This window comes from Gadus macrocephalus, chromosome 21 (genome assembly GCF_031168955.1).
Source record: "Gadus macrocephalus chromosome 21, ASM3116895v1".
NCBI classification, from domain to species: Eukaryota; Metazoa; Chordata; class Actinopteri; order Gadiformes; family Gadidae; genus Gadus; species Gadus macrocephalus.
Genome location: NC_082402.1, coordinates 12,458,897 through 12,478,108, shown reverse-complemented (window position 1 = coordinate 12,478,108; position 19,212 = coordinate 12,458,897). Strand labels below are relative to the sequence as shown.

Here is a 19,212-nt window from a genome sequence, read left to right as displayed (position 1 = left end):
TGTATTTTGTGTATGTCCAGTCAGACTTGTCTCCCTTGTTCTGTGTGCATGGTCTTGTAGGCTACTGTCCTGTGTGAGCCGAATTACCTAAATGAATTCCCGACGATTTGTGTCATTAAAAATGATTCACCTCAGGCTCCGGGAATAGCGGGGAATAGCGGAAATAGAGGGATAAACACAACGTATGTATTTTCGATATTTGAAAATGATATCGTCCCATTCAGAGCAATGAAGATTAGTATGCTAGGATCTCGGTTAGCAGGCATGTATCGCGCCTATTTTACAATAATCTCAAACATTTCATTAACTAGCACACCAGACCAACCAACCACGCGTGACACCTCCGCCCAGGCCAGAACCTTTTTGTTGCGATCTCTGAAATGAAAAAGGCCCAGTTACAGCCACGATACATTTTTCTGTTGACATTTTGTGCAGTCAATAGGAACCAAAAAAGTAGGTAGGAACCAAAGTGCCGGTGTTCGGTGTTCCCTTGGATCCCCGCAAGCGAAGAGCATCTACATTCCGATTGGCTGTCAGAAACGCATCATAGTAATTTGCATAAAGTTCAGCCGTCTTCAACTTTTTTTAGTCGCTCTGGTCGCTCACCTATTGCCGCTGGTAGTGTTTGACGCTTGTGTCGCTTTGGTCGCTCTTGCCCATAGAAAGTGAATGACTTCGCTTCTGATGTGAACGCACAGTAAGGCAGACAAGGTGGTCCACTCGGTGGTCCAAGCCACCCTGGGTCTCAACCTGGGTTTTTGGCTACTGGAACCTGACCTGGGATCGCCTCTCTTTTGGCCCCACTTTAACGCCTTAGTTTCGGCATTTCGGTTCTGTAGTCATCTCTAGACATAGGATTGTCCCATTCACAGAGCCTGTATCTAGTCCGCCTTGGGCTCAGCAACGTGTCACACTTTTCTCCTGATCAGGCCGGGAACAGGCAGAGGGTTTTGTTTATTCCTCAACAGCCAGTGTATCCGACGATTGCAAGCGTAGGGTACACAGAACTGTGAATTCAGCTTAGGAATACGTTTCTGTTGGTAAATACATTTGGTTGTGTTAGTGCTTTTGTCTCATTGGAACATTTGGTATGATGAACGTTCATGGGAGTTTTGTATGCTTGTAAAAACCTGTTGCAGTAAATGGGCACATTAAAAAAGCACTAAAGTAAAAGGGTTGAGAGCAAGTGTTAATTACAGGCAAACAAAACAGCCTTTTTAGGCTAGACACCCGCATACATCCCCACTAGACACCATACTTTTTCATTCACACTTTCGCTAGCTCCTTACAATCAGATTTGGTGGGTGTAATAAAACTACCCGGTGACCCGAAACTGCCAGTAACAACTTCTGAAAGCAATTTGTGTCCATATTTACATCTTACACAACATTCTCTATTTGTGAAAAAAGCAGCACCATTGACAGGAGGTCGTGCAGTAGATGTGTTGATGAATGTAGCTGAGAAGTTGAGTGTGTTTGCATCCAAGTAGATTTTTGGTAGGGTGTGCTGTGTGAGGATCTTCGTTTTAAATTCTCACCCCAATCCTGGCCCATATGGATTATATAAAGAATTTCCATTTAGGAATTATCCATTATGGAGGCGGCTTCAGACATGAAATTACATTTTTATAGAAGTCTTTTCTTCAAGGTGGTCGAGCAAGATTTTCTCTTTGCAAACTTGCATTTTTCATTTTGCTAAAACGCTTTTTCTATTGTCGTTGAGATAAGAATGCTTTCCACTTTTACATAATTTTGTTTTAGTTTAAGCTCTTTGGTATTTCCTTTAATTCCTCCGAATTGTAGGACTTATTATACATGAAAGATTACACGCCTTATGTATGAATTATTTCAGACTCACCACATTTCAGGCTATTTGTGTTGGTTATCTGCTGTAGAACCAACCGATGCCAGTGGTAAATATTATCTTGGATCTACTTTCTGCTCAACATCCATACTACACACAAATCTTTCATCTTTAAATCTTTCCACGTCCCACCTCAGATTCATATTGGGATCTGAATCCTTCTTTCCGTGCAAGCATGGTACACCCAGACCCCTTGAATGCTATGCTAAAAGGCAGTGTTCTACTGTCTCTTGTGTGCCAGCCAAACTCCCACCGGAGGGATTTCCATAGGCTTCCAATAGAACAGCTAAGACGATTGCCTTGCTGAGAGTAATAATCACAACTGAGGGAGCCTGAAGTCTTGGCAAATTATTTGCCAAAGTAACTTACCATCTCAAACTGAAAAACAAATGCCCTTATGGTGTGCCCAAGGGGATAATCCTATTCAATAGAATATGCTCAAGCACAGTTATCTCTGTAAAGTCGGTCCAATTTCATCCACGGGATCATTAACAATCTTTAAGATCATTTATAATTATTTGTGATAATCGTTTTGCATTCTACAACCTGGACTTGTTGAACATTAAGCTACTATTAAGCTCTTGCCCATTTGAAGAAGGGACCTGATTCATTACGGATATTAACCATGAGGCACTTCTTAATGTGGCCTCGGCACTAATGATGTGCACCGCCGGTGGATTTGATCTTGGGCGGGACGGACGGACGCCCCAAGGAGCTTAACGGGCTGTCAGTCAGGCTGCTGGGCTGCAGTCCAGCCGAGCAGCCACAATGGCTGCTCCCACTCCTCATTAGGACCAAGGTGCATGTGCAGACGGGGAATTGTGGTTAATGGCAAATGAAAGGCTGGCCGCACCCTTCTGAGGAAAGGGGTGGATCAGCAGGAGGACGGGGACACGCACTCGTATTAATCAAGGGGCACGACGGAGGAGTCGTTTTGATGGAAGCGGAGGCGGCTCTTAGGTGGCCACCATTATCTTCTATGTCTCAGAACTAGATGTGAAGATGGCACAAGGGGGATTTGTCCCTTGCTGATCAAAAGGCGCTCTACTGCAGTTGGACAGCACTTACTGTCTTCCTGCACTTTGTATGCCAATGCAATTGACAGTGTTAGCAATGGGTATCTAGCCAATTAAACCGCGGGGGACCGTTTTGCATTGACAAACCTAGTTGATCATCAGCATGTGACTCCCAGAAGAGGGGCCCTTCAAGATTAATATTATTTGAAGCAAGTTCACTTTGTAAAAGTCAATTCTTCCGCCTTCCTAAATCTTTCTTTCACTAGCAATTTTTAGTTTCAGATTTATTTTTTGCTGGTGAAACTGCTGACCTGAAACTTTACAGATCACCCTGATCATGCGTAAAATGTCTCACGGGACAAAAGACGCATGCATCCATCTGTGCCTACAACTGTGAACTTGGCACGTGCCAAGTAATCGAGCATGATGTCGGAGCCCACAAAGTCTGCCTGACCGCCAACCCAACCCACTTCTGTCTGTTTCAAGAGTCACACCGAGATGCAGTTAAAAGCACAACGCTGGGCTTTTAGTTTGACGAAAGCTGCCTTTTTTTTGCTGGCAGAACAAAATGGCTTGTGGAAAAAAAATATTTCTTTCAGATTAGTCTTGTCCAAAACTGGACATTGACTTCTTTTTAGTTGTGAGTAGTAGTTCACACTTCAAGCCTAAGAGCTTAATTAGGAGTTATTGCTGAGATCCTTAAATAATACTTTCTACTATTTTAGCCGTCTTCCATATTTGTATTCAATGAGTGACTCTCGCCGGTGCAGGGACGAATGTTAGGAATCCAAACATTGGTAATTATCGGATGTCAAACTAAATTAGTCCTGATAAGTAGGATTAATCTAAACCAAATCGAGTACAATAATTGTGTATGCCATTCGCACAGAGTAGAATTCTCAACTGCATGATTTGTTATTTGTTTATATAATTATAATACCTGTTGTCTCTCAACAAAAGTTTTTTGTGCAAGAGTTTTACTTCTGAAACACAACGCATCACAGCAGCTGCTGTTTCTCTTTGGTATCTGCACCGGGTCATGGAACTAAGCTTGGCAGGCCTAATTATCTTAATCATGTTTGATTTGATTTTCATGTTTTAAACATGGTATGTCTGGTGTTTTAAATTACTAATTTGTTGTTCTGTTGGTTTTCTCTCATTGAATAATATTCAAATTGCAATCCTAATGTTCCTTGAGTCTGTTCCGCTGTGGCACTGCAGAGTCTGACTCACACAGCCAACAGTGTCGTTCTGGGGGGGGGGGGGGGGGGGGGCCTACAGTCTCCGTAGGCCACGCCCCATCGTGTGCGTACAATCTAAGCACCTGTACTTGCACGGTAGCAGCACCATTGCGCCTTGTAGTCCCCACGACGTTGAGTGACCTCACACACACCCGCCCCTGGGAAAGGGCTCGGTCTCCCCTCCTACAATGTTTAATCCTGAATTATTTCTGCGAGCACCTATTTCAAGACGGGTGGGCCGGGAGCGAGGTGAGAAAAGGGTCACGGTCATAGCTCTCTGTTGAGCCGCTCCCTGGGTGTGGAGGGGACGCACTCGAAGCATCTCACAGTAATGAAAAAACTAGATTTTTGGCCTGGACTCCATTCAGCCTGTGTCTCCATGTAATGAAAGCTCTCTGTTATGTGTGTTTGTGTCCTACACACTACCAACTGGACAGGCCCGCCCTTAAAGGGGGATAAAGGGGAAGGCTTTTAGGGGCCCATTTAGGCCCCTCTCAGTGGGAAGGTTTATCCTAAATAATTATCCTAATAATGTAAGATAATTGGCTAACAACGAGATAACCACCTATTATCAATCAAAACAACAATCAATAACGTTCACAACATTTTTGCAAAACATTGACAAAAAACCTTTGTTGCATATGTTGTGTGGTGATGGATGGCACGCTTTTATTGTCTCAGAGCACTTGCGTCCGATGCATGCTGTCGGCTTGCTCCATAAATGCTTAATTGTATCGGTGGCTAATTGTGTTGTGAGTTCTATACCGTCGAGCACCCCTTTAGCACCAGAAAGAAATCATCTCTGGGAAAAAAGGGAAATGATGAAAAGCACAAACAAAATTAATAGAAAAACTAATTATGGGTTGGAATTTCTGTTATTGTATCTTTGTAGCGCATTGATTTGGAACCATTGTAAGACGGCGGCGTCCCATTATTCAAAAAGAATGCGCACCCTTGTAAATGTATTCAGTTATACTCAATGAACAATAATCATTTCACACATTGCGTTTAGAAGGGCCAATCCACTATGTTTTTCAGAGGCACAGTCATTTGTCTTTTTTGGTTTTGGTCTTATTCCAGTGTAAATGTTTTGGTTAACCTTGGGGAGGGGAACTGATTGGCCTTTGTCAGGGGATGAGCTAGGCAGGGTCAAATAATTCCTCTAGAAGATTCGAACAACGGCTCTTCGTTGGCTCTTATAGTATCGATTTGGCAATTAATGCCGAGGCTCACTAACCATCTGCCTTGCATACATGCCTGCAATATCGACAACGTGACCACACCTCAATCCAAGCTATCAATCATTTTCATTCAATATCAAAGCTTTTGCTCAGCAAATAAACTAAATTCATTTAAGTCCTGTTTGGCTGTGCTAGATCAACCAAGAGATCAACACTGATCTTGTACATGCTGGATCCAATCCAGATGGGACACACTTAAAGTGGACCCAGTTAATACTGGCACATCATAACAGTTGGTAGAATTATGTAGTCCCGTCTGTGTTCATCGGCTCACCACACAATCAGGCTTTTCCATCACGTTGGAATCCAAAATGAAGCCTTCATACGCAAAGGGAGCATGGGTACTATGACCTAGATACTAGGTTGTGATTGATTGAACTGATTTATTTGCAGGCTAGAGCCCTGAAAAATCGACCTTGGTGATGAATAATAAATAATGCTTTTTCGCTGAAAAGAGATACCTACTTGCACCCCAAAGAATAGCTGTACAAAATACTGGCATTCAATTTGTTCCAATATGAAAGTAGTTGCTACCAAATTCTACACACATAACCTTTAAGGTCGAAGGAAAAGGTGAAAGTATGCACTGGAGTATTCACTCATCTTAGTCTTCTTAAGCTTCATCATTCGTCCTCTCACAGCGTTGAGGATATAATCTGAAAGGGTTAAAATTTGAGTGATTTTATTTGATATATAATCTAACATCCAACTATAAAGGAAATAAGTGGTAAATGTCGACAGAAGCTCATAAATATGTGCAGATTTGGCAAAGGGGGAGATAGAAAATAGCCATTTTCTGCAATCAAACGTGTCTTAAAGTATTGCATAGCGAACACAGTCATATCGGTGAGTTAAGAACTCTGTTTCTAATCCAGCTGCCCACTCTAACTGAAGCTGAAAAAAGCATTTCAAAATACATGTACAATTCAACAACTGGGGGGGGTCCATTTAGTCCAGGCGGGCTTGAAATACACTGAGGGGAAACCTTTTGTACAAAGGTATCAGCGATCCACCATTTTACGCTTAAGCTCAATCAAATATATATATAGTCATTTGTAATATGGCACTGGCCGCTCATAATGAGGTGGCAGGCTAACGTCTCTTAATTTTACGCTGTGTGGATGAGGATGCTTAACCTTTAGTAATGGAGCTACTAGCATGTTCCACATTCCGCCATCCTGTTCCACTCGGCATGTATTTTGTGATAAAGAGCCAGACTGCCTGAAAGGTATCATTGGGTTCAGAACCAGAGGCTTGCAATCGTGCTCAACACATTCCTGAGCATGTGTAATCGTCAATGATGACATTTATTAATTTGTGGCTATTAATGTATTGTCCTCTGTTCTCAGGGTCTGTGACATGAAGTACATCTCTCTGACAGCAGTAGATCTCATGGTGAATGAATTCACAATAACTTCAAGGATCTGTTTACTTTGCCTCAGTGAAAAACAGTCTTGTGTTTGCACCAAAACAAATTGGTTAGAAATAACCTGCTTATTAAATGGAATGCATTTTCTATCGCTGCTCAAATCACTCATTCATTCGACCAATCTGGTACATTTCTATCTTTAAAGCCGAATTTTTTGGTCACAGGCACTTTATTTGCCTGCAGACTGTAAATCATTCTTATCAAAGCTAAATTGGCAATTTGGGGATACCAGCCAGAGAATTCTAGATTTTGAAGGTAACCAACCGAAAACATCCCACCCCTCCCTTCAGGCATACCTCCACTTCCCTGAACCACATCCCTGGTCTGCCTTGTCTTGTGGATTAATCTGATCCTGTGCAATGAGTTCACGGCAGAGTACGTGGAGGTAGACTTCACTTGACCTGAATGAAATGAGTTGACAGGCTTAATACAGTACTGCGACAGCCACAGTTACCTATTATAATTGTGGCATAAATTTCGGATTATAATCTTTCGGTGTGAACATTTGTGTCATTGAGTGCTGTCTAGGTTGTAAAGAGAATTTTAATAAATATGACATTTAAAATAATTAAATAAATTGCCTACCCTTGCTTACATAATTCCCTATTTTAATTCAACTTCAGATTTATTTATCCATCTCATACGTCATGTCTGATAAAGTGGTATATAGTTTACATTTTTCATTGAAACTTATTTTTCAACATAATTTCAGATGATTACATTGAGGGAATAACAAACAGCCTGTTTTATCTTTAGTGCTGTCAACTGGAGTCTGGCCTTGACTGGAATTATATCTATATTGATGAGGAATTGGTATTGAATCACAGGTATTGGTAACAGTATTGAAAATGTTCAAACGAGCCCTGCACGCTAGTGATTGATCAGGGAGGAATACATTGCAGTACTCAATATGTGTAAACACACACCTCTTGATATGGGCTTCTAATCAGAATAATGAAATCAAATGAAATATGAAAATGGTTGAACAGGAAAATTTATTTTGTTTTTAGATAAATTGTTTTTAGATAAAAAAAATAATACTTACAAAGCCCGTACCTGTATTTCTTCTCTTTTTCCGTTCAAAAACATTAATTTCAGACCCTTTCATATTATCCATTCTATTGTCTCAAACAAAGGAAATACCTATGTGTTCCAGAAATGAGAAGTAGGTGATGCATCTTTAAGTGCCGTGAACCCATGTAGCAACGCCTGCTACCTCCACGTTTTAAAGCTATTTTAAGAGATGGGGGGGAAACTGAAGTTTGTGTTGCAGCATGTGACCTGTCTGTTTATTCCCTTTTACATCACCCCCAGTTGTATATCTTAAATTGTTGTTTCCTCAATAACAACAGATCAAAACAGAAAATCACAAATTTTTTATTTTCTATCTCTGCTGCAGTTCATTACCATTGTCAGACATGGCAACTGAAAAATATACGAGGGGCGAGTAACCCTCTTGACAATAGGAGCCGTCGCTAACGAGACCACGCTAGCAGAAGGCGTGGGAGTGACATTTCAATGCGCCTCTTCTACTGTCTCCAAGGCTCATACTAAACCCTCAGTTTCTGCATCTCATCATGGGTGGTCTTCGCTTTAGAGAGCCCACCAACGAATGGGTAGAACCACATTGGATCAAATCTCAATATGCATGGTCTCTGGTTTCCTCTTGTTTGTATCAAAAGAGAGGAAGGTGGTTGAAGTACTTTGACACCAAATCTTCCTGGGTTCGTGTCATCACTGGCAGCAGTAGTAGCTGTCTGATTTTGTAACCATGTGTTATGTTCTGTGCCATGACAGATACATGATGCTAATCAACGGCAAGAACGACGTACACATGATAGACCGAGACAACACCATCTTCCACATTGCCAACCTCGAGTTCCCCCTCCGGAAGGACCCCCGCCACCACTTAGGCAAAACCTTACTAGATGGGGTAAGTTTATTTTCCATACATTTGTGTTAACTCCCCTCTTTCTCTTGGGACCCTTTTTAAATGGTACAATATATAAAAAATGACAATACTAAATCATAGAATGACCATGCTCCATGACCATGTGTCATCAGATTAAGGCGACATGGGTCGAAATACTGGCTCCTCCGACCAGGATGCTACAGACAGTGCTGGCTGTTCTCTTTGGAGATTTCCGTTCCGGGTCGGAATGTTTGTTTTGTTTTGGTCTGTGTGTTATGATTCAACCTGGCAACCCACCTGAGCTTTGAGTCTGGGGGAGAGGGGGGGGGAGGAGGAGGAGGAGGAGGAGGAGGAGGAGGAGGAGGAAAAGGAAAAGGAGGAGGGAGGGGGGGGGGGTGGAGACGACTCTCTCCTTTAATGTGGTTTAATTCACAATAATTACATGGTACCTCAATAATTAATGCCATACCCAAGGTTAAACACTATGTCAATGTTTCATGTAGTACCTGTGGGATCTCAGGCTACTTTCATGAAACTTCTTATTGTATGTCCCATGCCCCCTTTGGCCTTGGGAACCCCATTCTTTACTTTTCCCACCTACTTTTCATCACAGTAATTGACACCTCTTGAAGTAATGTTTTGCATTTCTTGTACAATATGCACTTTTCTGTAGCTGGAAATGCTGTAAGAGTTTCGTCAACCTTTTACTCTGCAGTTTTTACCTCAATATCGTGTGTTTGCCGTGTGAGACCGCAGTGCTGAAGTAGTCCCCAGATATTCAGGAGTCGACAGAATGCTTTAAAATAAATATTGCATCATCCGGCAAGATTGCGGACGAAACGGGATAAAAAAACCGACAGTAGGCATGTTCAATATAAAATAGAGATTCTGCCGTGGTATGTGCGATGTTCAGCTTATTAAAGTTTCTGTACGTATCAACATATGCCCTAGGAGACAGGTTTTGGTTTACTTCCTGCGACTGGGTCAAGATTGGGTTCTCATTGCAAGTGAGACCGATCGAACCACACTAGAGTTAGATTGTTTTGGACTGCACCTGATTGCTGCGTTCACAAGTGCTAGCCGAACCGCATGCTAGCGGCTCCGACAAACTAGGGTTAGCCTAAACAGATCTATTTCTGTGCTTATTAAAGCAGCCTTGAACACATTCAGTCATTTAGGCGCTAACTTTAAGGCTAAGCGGATCTTGGGGAGCCACCATGCATCAGTATGGAGGAATCCCACTGGCTTGAAATTCACAAATCTGATCTGATGATCATTGGTTTTGTAGTTTTGAATAAATTTCAAATTTTTACATCAGCCTTTTAACAGGAATATGACACATACCTGAATCAGTTTGTAATGTACCCATTGGTGACAATTCTCTAGCTTTGTGGAAGTCCTTGATCTGTATGCTCCGGTTCAAACAAATATTATGTTCCTATTCATTTAAGAACTCCCTTCCAGAGTCTGATTCTGCCGTAGTCACAGTGTTAGTCTGTGACAGCAATGTTTGGTCGTGCCAAGGAGCAGGCTTAACTGTTTACTACAGACACCAGCCCGCTGCTACAAAGCTACGGGGGTGTGACCATATCATACTATCAGGAATAGTTTTCTATGGAAAATTAGATTGTGAAACGCGTTCTTGGCTTGTTCAAGGCTGTGGCCAAACGAAACCATTGGACACATTTTTTTTCAAATTACCTTTATGCAAGGTAGGGAAATGGATTTGAAGCCAAATATGCAAAAGAGGTGAGATGTTGCTTCAAGGATGATAAACATCGTACTGAATCATTTTTACCAAGGGGAAATCGTATTTCGTGCTTGGTCGCACTGGTATAACACATAGGCTACACAGGCTACTCCCCCCGGTATAAATACATGTGTATTAATAACTTGTTTCCTGCTCAGGCAGACTGTGTAATGGCGAAGCATGCATTGTCTTTTGAAGTGGTGGGGTGGAAAAGTGTGTGTAATTAGCCGCAGGGGGATGCTGTGACGAACACTGTTTCACTTGTGGACATTCACGGCTTGCTGTTCAGGTGCAACTCTGCTCTTCCCTGTCCTCCTCGTGGCCCCTTGCTACAGGGAAGACCCACGATGCTCCCTGTCGCATGGCCCACACAAGCCAACGGGAGACCTTTTGTCCTCCTGTTTGTTTGGCCATCTTCTGTCCGAGATGTCAACGTAAACCACAGGGCCATCGCCACTGTCGATCAGCCCTGTGTTTGGGTGCGTCGTCAAGGGTCACACGGACCGCCGGGGTCGGTGGGTGTCGGCCTGTGTCGACCCCATAGTAGTGCAACGAGACCCATTGAGCGCCCTGACGTGTGCAGGACGGAGGGTGGCTACGTAGGCCAGGGAGAGCTCCACGGTAATGCAGCCAACAGGCGGTATAGGCATCGGTGTGCTGCCCGTCTCTGCCGCGCCCCACAGCTTGCATAACAGTTGCGCAGGATGTTGAAACACATCCCACAGGGTTGTGATTGAGACCTCCTGCCGCATCAGCTGTACCTGATTTTCATCTGGTGAAGACATGGGGGGGACGGGGGGGGGGACGGAAAGTGGGGGGGGAGGGGAAACGGGAGGTGGTTGTTGCATAATACATGCAGTGCTATTTCTGCTTGCCATCCTTTCCCTGCCGACCTCACCTGCCGCAGGCATCTTCAGACTACCCCCCCCCCCCCCCCCCGTGAGTGCGTTCAGCCCCTACTGATTCCTGTCGGTTTCCATTCTGTAAGACCGCTCTCTGAGACGGAGGGATGGATGGAGCTCTCAGTGCATCGTGACGTGATCACGCCTGATATTGTGGATCATCTAGGAATTATATTATGTGTTTTTAACTCATGCTGCCTCATCTGTTTGTGTGCATGTGTATAGTGTATAGTGTTGTTTTTTTTGTAGTTCACATGATGAATTCATTCATGGAAAGCGTTTTTTACACGTGTAAAAAATGTGTTATTTCAGGACTGTATATATAAGAGGCACTCCAAGACACCAAAGAGGCAATGAGTTTGTTTCCTACTGCATAATTAAACTAGGCACATGAATAATAATGCTTAATAATAAGATTGAATATTTTCATGCTTGTATCACATAATACGAGCAGGGCACTTTAACTCTTGTGAAGTTACTCATAACCTTAAGTTTAGGAATTTTACAGGAAAATGGAAATGTCCGTGTGTGTACATGGCAAATGCTGATGGGTGTTTTCTCTCCCCTTTCCTCCTGCAGGAGATGATCATTGATAAAGTCAACGGACAGCCCGTCCCCCGCTACCTGATATATGACATCATCAAATTTAATGTGAGTAACCAAGTTGATGCAGAGCCCGCTGCTGCTGGTCGTCACACACTGTTCCTCAACACACTGAAACACCTGCATTAACCACTCGTACAGTCCATTCAATGTATATACACCGCATGCACACCGTTACACCGTACTGCCGAGCTCCGGGGCTGGCCGCCTTTCAGACGGGGCGCTCTCGTTTGACACTCAAGCTCCCTCAGTGCAAATGGTAATCCACGTTTGCCGAGGCGGTCTGCCGCGAGCAGCAGAGGGGATTACACCGTTTTGTAAAGTGCTGCAATAGGGAAATGCTTTATCTGTCCAAATGTGCCCTCAAAGAAATTAGCATATAATTGGGTTTCTGAAATAATATTATTGGCCCCAGCATCTTAAAAATGGCGGTGGTGATCTGCGTCCCGTAGCCATTCAGATTGTTCACCTCAGCGGGTTGCTATTGTAAATATGTCTTTGCTAAAATAATATTAAGTCCTTCATATGTTTTACATGTTTGTATGTTAATGTTTAATAAAAACATTTGAGGGTATTTAGAGGATGGCAGTGTTAAATTGTTTAAACCGCATTCCAAATGTTGGTCACCAGTGGGCCTGGTATCAGAGCGCCTGGGCATTGGGCACCGTTCAATGCACACCCCTCGACTAGAGCCTCAGAGCGGGAGGCTTTGGTTGTGTCAGTGAGGTCGTTAAGTTTGTCTGCTGCCTTCTTTCGCCAGCAACTGCAGAGTCGCACAAGAAAGCTGCACAATAATTGCCCCGGTGGTCTAGCGAGTGTCGCTGTAGCGCTGGGCAGAGGTTAGCAACTCTGCAGGGTTCCCATCGCCAAAGCACTGCAGTATTGATCCTGGTCGGCGATTATTGGCCTTGTCCTTCATCGGTGGCAGGCCCACCCCATGGACCGGCTGCACAGGCTTCAGCCTGAGACACGGGTTGGACTTGAATAAAAGCTTCTTAGAAATACACAAAGAATAAGAAACCTGGCGATACCACAACACGGTTTGTTGGTGACGGTTTTACTTTCTTTGGTGCAGTTGAACATTTTGCCACCAACAGGGTTGATGTGTGTACATTATCATTGCCAAGGTCTGTTTTTATATTGGTATGCATCATACAGACTGGTATCATGGTAAGCATATGGCCCTTGGCCAAACATGAAATTGGTTGACCTGGGCTGTCACCAGTCTGACAGGGGAAGTGTGTAAAATAGGAGTTATTTTAGTCCCCCAGGAAAATGTGGCTGTTTGATGTTTGATGAAAGCCTGTAAGAAACGGCTTGTCATGAAGCATCGGATCAGCATCATGCCTCTATATGCACCCTTATGCAATGCCCTGCTGTGTAGGGCTAGAGGCCTGGGTAAATATGTTAAATACATATGCATGAATATTATCCTATATAAAAATATAGGACGATTTGAACCAACCTATCTTCTTTTTTATCCGTCTTTCATCTGAAAGGCTCTAAACAATTACTATGTAGTTATTCACTTCAGCACTTTTGACACTTGAAGCCTAATGATGTAATGATGTGGTGTGCCCTTGTCAAACAACACACACAAGAAAGTTAACTTCAGTTTGTGGGGATTTCACCTTTTACTTACTTTCATGGGGTAGAAGTGTCAGAGTTGGGTCGTCTGAATTTCTCTTACAGACGAGTGACAGACGAGTGCGAGGTGAAATGAGCGTCACCGTGGGGCCGGGAGCATATGGCGGTGGTCGTAAGGCTGCTCTCCCGGTCGCTGCACTGGCAGGACTTTATTGGTTTACCTTCCTGTGGATTTGCGAGGGCTGTCTTGAGCGAGTGAGATACATCCACATAAACACATGGCCTCTTCCAAAGTATTTATCCCTGTTCCAGGCTGAGCTCCAATGCACGCCACCATGTTGTTTACCCCGGGCTGCAACAGACATTTCATAACATTTTCTATATTATGTGAAAGGTTTTTGGTTTGATAAAAGTGCTACAAGTCATTTTTCGTTTGTTTATTTCTTTCTGCTAAACGCATTTGTTAAAGCACAGTTAGTTTGTTATACTAGGAAACCAGGTACTAAAGTATGAGCGGTAGCAGGGGTGCCACTAAGACAAAGAAGCTGTTTGGGCACATGTGATCTCTGCGGGGGTCGATGTCGTCATTGTATTCACTTGTTCTCCACCGCCATCGTGTGCAAAGCGTCTCGCGGGACAAAAGCCGTGAGCTCCCAACTGTGCCCCTTTGATTGCACACGCACCAAAAAACCGCGGCGCAGCCCATGTCCCGACTACTCCAGGGCCAGACAATGACACCAGCACACAGATGGAGGCGCACCGTGGGGGTCTGAGTTAGACCAGATCTGCTTGTAAAACAACATGGCTTGTTGCAAAAGGGTCGATTTCTCTCAGATGCCTCTTGTTCTACGACTGAATGTTGGGCAATATTTCAGCCTTTTTGGATTGCTGATATTGATGTATTTTAGGCATGTTTTACTAATAAAACATCAAAAATGTTTGTGTCACTCTGGGAACCATGTTTTAAACATTGTCCAATGGGTACTTTAAATCGAGAACAATCTTAAAGCGATTCCAACAGACCAACAAAATATTACGATTATAAACTCGTTACGATTAAAAATACTGTATTTATGTTTTCTTATAGAAATTATCATTATTATCAGTGGTTTTTATACACAATTGATAATTCTAGCATTGTCAAATGCAGCTTTAGTCCTGCGTCATCCAACACAGAAATAGCCTGAGCCAGGTTGGGGTGGTGGTTCTTCAGACTTCGCAGGTTTCTCTGCGGTAGTCGGGTCCTTTCGTGAGGTCTAGCCCTTGTGGTGTTGGGTGACAATGTGGCTTACCCCTTAATTAACCTTCCTTAAGAGCTAGGAACCTCTGCTTGAAATGCCAGGGGGCAGCTCCAGCTACCTCCTTGTTCCCGGCAGACGCTGCCTCTCGCTCTCCTTACACTGCTCTGTAACTTCCAGCAGTCCCGTCTGAGCGTGGGAGGGACCAGCTTCCTGCTGCGCGCCATACCATCGGCTTTTCTGTCTGGTCCCTTGCCTACTAATAGTGTCGGATGTTTTGTAGCCTCAAACTAATAACATTGTAAGCATAATGTTATTAGTTTGAGGCTACAAAACATCCGACACTATTAGTAGGCAAGGGAAAAAATCGGAAAAAATGTAATAATTTGTGTCTTCCTGTTAACAAACTTAAAGCAGAATATTTATCCTTGAATCCAGTGAATAAACGTTTGGGGTGCATTTCGAGGATGATCATAAAAATGACCGATATTTAGAGAATAAAAGTCTGATAAAATTTTAAATTGTAGCAGAATCAAAACGCTTAAACTGTCCAACATTATACTATTGCACAGGATGTGTCCATGTCCAATGTCCATTATGCAGCAAACCACTCTGAATATGACCTAATGTAATGTCTATAAACCTTCACATGATATCATGTCTAATGGTTGTATATCTCTAGTCAGGGGGGCGATATTGTTATTGCTTCCTTAAATGAGTCCCGTTCACTTCCTCAGTCATGGCTCTATTGTGTTTACTTACACACTTAATGGATGTTTATATAAAAATGTTTCCACATCCAAAGACATTTTGCCCTGCAATCTACCACGAGTGCCTTAATTGTAGCTTGATGCTTCCACACATTCAACGCTTTTGTTTCCTGGTTATTTTTTGGCGGCTATTTATGCTTCCACACATTTTACGCCGCCCCGTCCCTTTAGGAAGCTGGCATACGAGGGGCTGTTTTTACACCGCACAGCTTCCAGGGAGATTAGTCATGTCTTGGGAAATGCATTGATGTCATATTTCAAATTAGACCTGTTCTATGATACCGTGCATCATTCCACAGAAAGGGACATTAGGAACATCATTTCTTTCTCTGCATCATACTGAATGAAACAAACGAGAGCTTATTTTCTTCCACCTCAATATATGGGAATTTATATTTGATCAAGCCCACAATCTGCTCGCAACTGTAATAATAATAAATAAACAGTAATAATGCCAAAACAGTTGAGCACATGCTTCTCACGACCGCCCAGCAAAGACTAATACAAATAACAAAATGTGTTGGGCTATGATTGAGGTTACCTGAGCATTTGGTTGTTTCACTAGGTCTACATTCGCCACAGATCTTGATTTACCAGACCGGCAATTTTGTGGCTCCATGCTGTTACAGCAATGCATTTGATCATTCACACTTACATCTTGTTCTGTTCCGATGACACGACTGACAGATGGTGCAGAATGTGTGGGACACGATGCCAGTTGTTCCAGGAACAACAAGTTGTCTTGGAAGCCAACAATAAACAAGCAGAGTGTGACCCTTCCCCCACCACTCATCATGACCACTAGGAGTAGCCTCAAGAGTTTTTTTTCTGGCTTAGTAATATATATATGTGACAATGAAGATCTTGAGGATCTTGTTTGCCAAAATGGATATTTCATGGCATGCTGACGAGAAGCAGTCATCTTTTCTGTTACGTAAAATATAAAAAAATATATGTAAAAATTGATTATATTTGAAGTGCAGCCTTATGTATGTGACAAGTGTCTGAAAAAGAGGAAATCTTCTTAGGACAAATAAGTCTCATTATAGCTCATTATGAGACTTATACAACACACAACACACTGCTCATTATAGCTCAGGTTACCATTGCATCATCGTCTCAATGTGGCTTTAATTATGATGCCTTCTTAATCCCTTTCTTATAATGTGCTTGTAAACACAAGGATTATGAGTCAAGGGAGTGGCCCTTTAGTTTGTGAGAATTCAATTGGAGTTGAAGTAATAGTTTGGGCGCACACCACAGATGATCATGTCTGCAGGCTCATTGTTGGATAACGAATCCCATTAGATTCAAATCAAGACTTTTGTTCCCATTCCCACTAATAAATTCAAAGCCGTGTCATGTGATTGAAACGACATCAGTGACCCCATAGCCACTCAGAGGTGTTGATTTTAAACCACAGCGTGCCTGTTTTTTATAATTATAGTAGCTTTTATCGCAAGATGAACGTACTCTGAACCTTTTATCCAAACTGGGAGCTTTAAAATTGTTGGGGGTGGCCCTGTGAAATAAGGATTCCTTGATCAACCTGAATAAATCATCATCCTAGCTAGCTTTCCCTTCAATTCGTCGAATCACACCTAACCAGATTGATAACTGCCAAACCTGCAGGGACTTAACACAAAACATTGTTTCTTTCGCCAATGCTTGTTACTTTCAAAGAACTATTGTGCTGATGTATTATATTTTCTTGCTTGAAATACCATATTGTATAACAACTTAAATATATATAAATGCCCTCAGGGCAAAGATTGTCTCAAACTTCCTCCACTTTTCTTGAGAAATATTTGTCTGCTGTTGTGGGTCACCTAAGATGCAATTCTGTCACCAAATACAATCTACTACAATCTGTCAAATAGTTCCTCTGGCTATAGCTCCTGTTTCCTTGATGCTTTCTATATGAACACAATTGTTGTGTCTCTGATAGCAATTCATTGTCACTGGTGGATTTTATAGCATGCATTAGTGGCATAATCTTAAACTCCATCTGAATTTACATTTTTTCCACTCAATTTATTTCCAGTTTCAAAATGCTTTCTTTAATTTATAAAAAGGTTCTGCCCCGGTAAAAAAATGTTTGTACAAGATGAGCATTTAATCTCAATTCACTACTATCTCATTTTGGAACCAGTAAGATCCGGTTTATCTTCATACTCACATGGAGAACAAAGCGATTCCGGTTTAACTTGAACGCAGTGCGATTACAGACACTATCTTTTAATGTAGCAGCATGGCTGGGGTCTGATCAGCACTGGCCATCATTCCTTTAAAGAGAAACCGTGCCTCGAGTGACTGGCTCTGTGAAATACAGATGGGCCCGGTGGCTCTTTGCCTCTGTCGCTGTGTACAGTAGTGAGGGCTTGGGAGTGTGTGCGCGTGCATGTGTGTGTGAGCTTAGGAAACAGAAATAACCCGTTGCCATGACAACATCAAAGACTTTGTTATTGCAATGTTCAGGTAACCTTTAGGTTTGATACGCTGGCCCCCCGGTGAGGACTCCAGGGTCATCCTGTTACCGGCCTTGTAGGCATTTCAGGTCCTGATGTTGCTGTGGTCTGATAGAATATTAGTCCTTCTTTATAGTGGTGTCAATCTCTTTCCGTAGGGATTGTCTACATTTGTAATTGATAACCTCTTGGAAATGATCCTCATTGTATTTGGTGTATATTGAATGTTTTATAGGTTGCACTTCACAGCTTTGTGAACTAACCAGTCTAAAGTATGTTTGGAAATAGTTTCTGACGAGTCCCTTTTTGTTCTGCTTTTCAGGGGCAGCCTGTTGGACTCTGTGATTTCAACATCAGACTGCTATGCATAGAAAAGGAAATAATATCTCCGCGGATGGAGAAGATGAAAAATGGACAGATTGACAAGACCAAAGAGCCGTTCAGCGTCCGAAACAAGCCCTTCTTTGACATCCATGCTTCTCGCAAGGTAACGTTACTCCTGATTTCTATCTCTGAAATAAAACAAACTTTCTGTTTTACTTGAATATTAGTACCCTTATCCCAATAGTTTGTCATTTTCAAAAGCCCACCCTTTTGTACGATGTGTTTTTTGAACATCGTTTGAACTATGTTCACACCAATAATTGGCATTCAAAAAGATCTGTGATAACATTATCGTAAAACAGCATGAACAGTCGAACGATGGCAGATTAAAGATGAGATGAGGCAGGTTTTATCCATCCTATCGCTACAGTCATGGTGTTCACATCTATCGTCACTGGGCTAGGCTTAGGTTTTGGTTTGTTTTGCCTCTTCGGTTTTAAAGTGGCGTTATAGAGGCCATTTGGGACCAATAACAATATGGAGGAGCTGTTTGATTACCACTAAAACTTAATTGGCTAGAACTTATTGAGGGAAAAAATAGCTAAATAAACATATTATTTTGACATTGGATTGATGTACTTTGAAGGTTGTGGTTCGAACATTTAAAAAAAATATTTTCTTGACTCCGCTGGGCACTGCCAGCGGACCAGTGACCAGATTTAATTCTGGGCTATGTAGAAATACAGCCTCCTAGGTAAATAATAATATCAAGCTTGTGCTGATTGGACATTTACCTTGTTTTATGTCAACTTTGTCTCAAAGATATTGGCATACCTCAATATTAATAAAACATGAAGTATAACATGTT

The 19,212-nt window shown here is 42.4% G+C and overlaps 1 protein-coding gene across 1 annotated transcript in view; it reads left to right on the top strand.

The window, feature by feature from the left end:
• The window catches only part of rngtt (RNA guanylyltransferase and 5'-phosphatase), a 67,465-nt gene that overhangs the window by 12,078 nt on the left and 36,175 nt on the right, over positions 1–19,212 (top strand). The window contains exons 9-11 of the mRNA XM_060041227.1: positions 8,588–8,723; positions 11,934–12,005; positions 18,343–18,507. Coding sequence (XP_059897210.1) covers positions 8,588–8,723; positions 11,934–12,005; positions 18,343–18,507 — 373 coding nt within the window. The remainder of the gene's footprint in view (positions 1–8,587; positions 8,724–11,933; positions 12,006–18,342; positions 18,508–19,212) is intronic.